At 38.9% G+C, this 6,489-nt stretch overlaps 1 protein-coding gene and 1 pseudogene across 1 annotated transcript in view; one reads left to right on the forward strand and one right to left on the reverse strand.

Moving 5' to 3' along the window:
• Nucleotides 1-6,489, forward strand: part of Dctn4 (dynactin 4 (p62)) — a 41,932-nt gene that overhangs the window by 31,635 nt on the left and 3,808 nt on the right. Inside the window, exons 10-12 of the mRNA XM_013025585.1 lie at nucleotides 659-713; nucleotides 2,730-2,837; nucleotides 5,559-5,656. Of these exons, the coding sequence (XP_012881039.1) occupies nucleotides 659-713; nucleotides 2,730-2,837; nucleotides 5,559-5,656 (261 nt within the window). The remainder of the gene's footprint in view (nucleotides 1-658; nucleotides 714-2,729; nucleotides 2,838-5,558; nucleotides 5,657-6,489) is intronic.
• Nucleotides 1,592-2,355, reverse strand: LOC105992628 (annotated as a pseudogene).

A 6,489-nucleotide genomic window follows, 5' to 3' on the forward strand; every position in this document is an offset into this window, starting at 1 on the left:
GCTTGCCTTGCATGCCTGAGGCCCTGGGTTCGATTCCTCAGCACCACATAAGCAAAAAGAAAAAAGCTGGAAGTGGCGCTGTGGCTCAGGTGGTAGAGCACTAGCCTTGAGCTGAAGAGCTGAGGGACAGCGCCCAGGTCCAGAGTTCAGGCCCCATGACCAGACCCCCCCCAAAAAAAAACAAAAACATAGTCCCTACATAGTCTCACATAAATTCTTTGTCATACTTGCTTTTTTTTTTTTTGAGATTAGGTGATTACATAAATTTCACATATTTCACAGTATTGTGGGATGGTGATAGTCACAAACACATTTTAACCTTCACAAGGCAAATTGTCATTATCATGGTCAATAAAGTTTGTGAATCCTATGAGCTTTGACAATACTTAACTATTTCTTCCATATAGATTCTTTATGATACTTGCTTTTGTGTATGTGTGTGTGTGTGTGTATACCATACAGAGGAGTTACAATTACATGGGCAAGATAACGAGTACATTTGTTATCTAGCATTGTTGCCTCCTCGTTGTTTCCCCTTCCCATCCCTTCCCATACTCCCCTCCTCCCCCACTCTCATACTTGCTTTTTAAAAGTAGTAATTTCAAGAGATTTCAATGAAATTAATGGTTTTTGTTTTTGTTTTTTTACTTATTGGCAGCAATTATATTCCAGAAGTGAGAATCATGTCAATTCCAAACCTTCGCTACATGAAGGTTAGTACTTCGCTTATCAACAGAAAAAACTGTCTGGGCCAAACATACAGATATGGGTGGCTGTGTATGTTTATTTCCCATGGGATGCAGTGAGCAAGGTATAGAAAAGACAAGCCATTTAGAAGGATAAAAGAACTGTGACATACATTTTAATCTGGGAATCTTGCCAAGAGCACTTTTGAAATGTATGTAGAAGCAGGACGCACATCCTGTAAAGATGCAGCAGTAAGTGGGAAAAGGGAAGTCCCATGGTGTCAGGCATGTCAGTGCATCAGTACAAAGAATCAACTTGTCTCCTTACCATAGTCCCTCTCTTCCTTGGGACATCATTCATGCTCCTTCCTCCTGTTCACACATGCATACCAGTGAATTGTTGACTGCTCTGTGGCAGTCTCTTTAGCTCTTTCCTTTCATGTTAGAAAATAATATAGTCCCTCTTTATTTGCAGGAGTATTTTCTAACCTCAAGGGAATACTTTAGAAGAATAAATGTATACTTTGTAACCCCTCTGTACAATATTTTCACAATAAAAAATAAAAAAATGTACATTTGAAGAGTATTTTATTAGTCTCAAGAGTATCAAACTAAAGTAAATTATGCTTTTAGAATTCTTGAAAAGGGATTGGAGGTGTGGCTCAGTTGATAGAGCTAGCCAGTGAGCAAAAGTGGCAGGTACTGAGTTTGAGTCCCAATCTCAGACCTAAATAAAAAGAAAAAAGAAAAGTCTTGAAAAAATTTTAGTCTTTATGTTTCATTTTTTATGTATGTTAACACATTGAGGCTAGCACATAGATCATATATTTTGTTTACAAGGGTTTCCTTTTTATTTCTTATATAGAAAATATTTTATTCTGAATTATACAGATTAAAACCACCAAGCAAGTACTGTTCATACAATCTGGTGTCATACTTTTAAATATTATAATACCCTTTTAAATACATGGGTTCAGTCAGTTCAACAGTATATCATTTGTTTGATCTTCACTGATGTTACCAAATTGTCAAAATGATTTCAACCATGTTGAACTGTGATGTCTTATAATACCTGGACACTGGAAACATCAATATAGCTTTGACTCATCAAAGGAAATTCAAGAAGTTATTTGAGGGTGTAAGTGGAAGAAAATAAACCCAGTTAAAAACAAATAGTTTTCACTCTATGAAATCAAGGTATACATTTTAATCAAACATCTGTCCCATTGATACATTTTCAAGTTTTTAAGAGGCTACCAGGCCAGATCCTTTGCTGCTTTTGCTTTGTTTTTTCCCTTTCCTTTCTCTCACTTTGCCTTCAGCCGTTTTCTCTGCCTCTGGTTCATCCATACTGGGTACTGTCCATGCTGGTCTAAAAGAGTTTTTTTGTTTCTCTTTAATTTCAGTCTCCATCTTCATGTCATCATTTTCATCCTTCTCCACACAATCCATTTTCTCTTGGCAATGTTTGGGTGCCACCACAGTTGCTATTTCTTCAATATCTTTCATTAAAACATCACCATTGACTTTGAGAATACTTTTAAGTCTGTTTAGTTCCTTTGGGGCATTCTTCTTTCTCTTCTCAGCACGCATTTTCCTGTTCCACTCACTCCGTAAACTTTTAGCCATGCTTCACCAGAGGCTACACTGCTCCGACCACGAGCGACACTCCGCTCGCTGACAGGCAACACACCCTCCTTTTTATTTCTTCAGTGGTAACCCTAAAGGAATAAGAACTACAAACTTTAAATAGAGTTGCTTAGATAATACAATACACATTCCCCAGAATTTCTAGATTTAAAAACTGAGTCTTTTTATGGGATCTGTTTTATTTCCTTAGTGCAATAATAACCTCGGAGAATATATAACTTAAAATAGAAAAGAATAGTGTTCAGTGAACACTGGAAGTACAGTGGTGTAGAGGTACAGATAGGTGTCATTGCTCTGGAGGAATGGAAGGAGGGTTTTGTGAAATATTTGGTATAGCAGCTAATTGGGATGCTGCTTGGAACATGTCTAAGTGAGTCTTTGCTTATTCTCCAGGAGAGCCAGGTTCTCCTGACTCTTACGAATCCCGTGGAAAACCTCACCCATGTGACTCTGTTGGAGTGTGAAGAGGGGGACCCTGATAATGTCAACAGCACTGCTAAGGTAGGGGCATTTATCCCAGATCCAGCCTTTGCCTCATTTGACCTAGCTTAAATGATGTCATATCATCTCTCATCTCTTCACCTCTTAAGCTTTACTTTTTCCCCAAGTATATTACCCCCACCCTGTTAGAAAGTCTCATTATTTCTTCCAGAGTCTCTTGATAGTAACTTCCTACCTGACCTCATTGTTTTTGGAATAGCCCCATCTCCATTTCAGCCTCTCATCTCTGTGGCTACCAAGATGGCTGATCTAAATCTAACTCTGCACTGCATGTCAATCACTTAATCATCTCTCCTATGTTCAGCATAAAAGCCCAAATTCCTAGACATAACCTAAGAGCTCCCTATCGAAGATTTCTGTATTCTTCAGATTCTCAGATTTAGCATTCTCCATATGCTGCTGTATTAATAGTTGTAAAAGAACTTAGGTGCCAGTGGCTCATACCTGTAATCCTAGCTACTCAGGAGGCTAAGATCTGAGGACTGCAGTTCAAAGCTAGCCCAAGCAGCAGTTTGTGAGACTCTGATCTCCAATAACTAACGAGGAAATGAAGCTGTGGCTTAAATGGTAGAGCACTAGCCTTGAGCACAAAAGCTCAAGGACAACGCCCAGGCCCTGAGTTCAAGCCCTAGAACTGGCCAAACACACACACACACACACACACACACAGTTATAAATGTTTGTGCTTAGGAATGTTATATACTATATACTATATAATGACATAGGGACACTAGATGTACTTGTGGTCATGGAAAATAGTTATATATTCTTTAGACCCTTATGTTGCAATACCCTTGGTTTTTGTTACCTGAAAGACTAATAGGAATATCAACCACACCTGTTATAGATCCAGATGTAAGACAAAGCAGTGGGAAGAGAAAGATAGCAAATTCTTTAAGCTAGGTCTATGCATCAGAAATTATTTATTCTGTCTCTGTCCTAACTGGAACTGCTTATGAGTGCTATATTTTTTGAAAAGAGTCAGAAGAAGGTAAGTGTTTTATCTTTTTGGATATATATTTGTTATGAGTATCATGCTGAATTATGTATCACTAATACATGATCTATAGAGCAAAGTTCTTGTTCTAAAATTCCCAGTACTAGAATATTGTGACTGGCACAATATTCAGGCCATGTTTTATTTATTCAACTAACACAAAGTCACCATCTTAATATTTAATTAATGTCTCTTATATTCTGTGTCATAGGGAATTCAGAAGAGCCATATGAATTTTTAAAAGGAGATAAGGAGACTGGATGTGGTGGCTCAAGCCTGTAATCCCAGATACTCAGGAAGGAAGCAGAGATAGTAAGGACAGCAGTTTGAGGCCCAGCCTAGGCAAAAAGTTAATGAGAACCATCTCAAACAAGCAGGGCCTGATGGGGCATACCTGCAATCCTAGACACATGAGAGGCATAGGTAGGAGGATCATGATTGGGGACCAGTCTGGACAAAAAGTATGTTACCCTATCTGAAAAATAACCTAAAATTAAAAGGGCTGGAAGTGTGGCTCAAGTGTGAAGCCATGAGTTCAAACCTCAGTATCACTGGAAAACTATATATATTTTTATGTTAGAACTGCCATTTCTCTTTTCTTTTTTTTTTTTTTTTTTGGGGGGGGGTATCTGGTCATGGGACCTGAACTCTGGGCCTGGGCACTGTCCCTCAGCTCTTCAGCTCAAGGCTAGTGCTCTACCACTTGAGGCACAGCGCCACTTCCGGCTTTTTTCTTTTTGCTTATATGGTGCTGAGGAATCGAACCCAGGGCCCATGCATGCAAGGCAAGACCTCTCTCTACCACTGAGCTACCTTCCCAGCCCTCTCTTATATTTTCTTAAAAAAAAGAAAAAAAATAAAGAAAAGTGAATAGTTTTAAGTACTCCAAAGAAAATTGTGTATGTATGTGCTGGTATTAGGCCTCATGCTGTCATTGGGTTTTCTTGTTCACACCTAGTGGTCTACTACAGACTGCCAGTCTGACTTTTTGTTGGTCAATTGGAAATGGAATCTCTTAAATTTTTTATCTGTCCTGGCTGGCTTTGAACTGTGATCCTCTGATCTTAGCTTCCTGCTTAGTTAGTATTACAGAGATCAACCACAAACACCCAGCTATAAAGATTTGTTTGTTCCAGTACCAGGAGATTGAACTTAGGGCCTAAAGGTTATCCCTTAGATTTTTTGCTTAAGGATGGTACTTTTCCACTTGAGCCACACATCACTTCTGGCTTTTTGGTGGCTAACTGAGGATAAGAGTCACACAGACTTTCCTGTCCAAACTGGCTTGAAATTGTAATCCTCAGATCTGTTTTCTGAGTACCTAGGATTACAGACATAACCCACCAGTACCTGACTTTCCAAAGATACTTTCTAAGTATAGCAAACACTCATGCGTTCTTCACATAAGAAAATAAAACAAAGCAAAAGATAAGAAAAAAATATATTAAAGATACAATTGGAATGTTATTCTTTCTCACTGGTTGAATTTCCCATTGCAGCCTTGGTGAGCTAAAGGAGTCACTTGACTTTATTCTTTCCATAAATTTCTTTGGTCTTATACTTTAGTGAGGAATGTCTATATTACATTACCAAGCAGTGTTTTTTAAACTCTGTGGAAGGAGTATGCTTATGTGTCCTGAAGCTAGCTTTACTTGAGTGTATCGTGAAGACTTGGTCCGACCACACATGATCCCTTCTGAAGCAGGCCTCTCTGTGCTCTCCAGGTGGTGGTGCCTCCCAAAGAGCTGGTTCTAGCTGGCAAGGATGCAGCAGCAGAGTATGATGAGTTGGCAGAACCCCAGGACTTTCAAGACGACCCTGAGTGAGTGATCTTTTTGTGACTTCAGGCCACAGTTGATTGATTAAGGATGCCTGTGTATATATATCTCAGTTTTCTAATCTAGATTGGGGGGGTAATTTTTTTAAGTGTTATTATAAAGGTGATGTACAGAGGGGTCACAATTACATAAGTCAGGTAAAGAGTACATTTTTTTTTTTTGGACAGTGTCACCCTTTCCCTCACTATCTCCTAGTTTTTCCCTCCTATCCCTATCCATAAGTTGTATAGTTCATTTTAAACATAGTGTCCAGTAAGTACCATGGCTACATTTGTTTACCCTTTGCACCTCCATTTCTGTGCCTCCTCTTACACTCCCTAAGACATATAAATGAACAAACAGATAAAAAAGAAAAGAAAATCAAGAAAAAACCTCATATCCATCCTGAAGTTCATTTTGATTGATATTATTTGGTATGGTCAGATGCACATAAACATTGTGCCTTTCTGTTCCTCTTCTAAGAGCATTCTCCTTTGCTCCCACTGTGTGTGAATGCCTAGAGATCTGTATAATTTATTATGTCCTGGTACTTATCTAGACTTTTTTAAATAGTTTTTTTCTTTCTATTTATAAAAATAATTATTGCCTGAGAAGTACAAGTTGTCATGTCCAAAACGAGCTTTACAACATCGGTGCGGGGGGTGGAGGGGGGAAGGGGGGTGAAGGAGAAGGATTGGGATTGGGGGGGAGGGGGGAGGCTGGGAAGGGATGTGAAGGATAAACAGAGGAGGAGGATGCAATGCTTGGTAAGAAATGTACGCATTATCCTGCCCATGTAATTGTAACCCCTCTGTACAGTATGTTCACAAATAAAATA

The sequence above is a fragment of the Dipodomys ordii genome, unplaced genomic scaffold (assembly GCF_000151885.1).
Source record: "Dipodomys ordii isolate 6190 unplaced genomic scaffold, Dord_2.0 Scaffold85, whole genome shotgun sequence".
In the NCBI taxonomy this organism is placed as follows: domain Eukaryota; kingdom Metazoa; phylum Chordata; class Mammalia; order Rodentia; family Heteromyidae; genus Dipodomys; species Dipodomys ordii.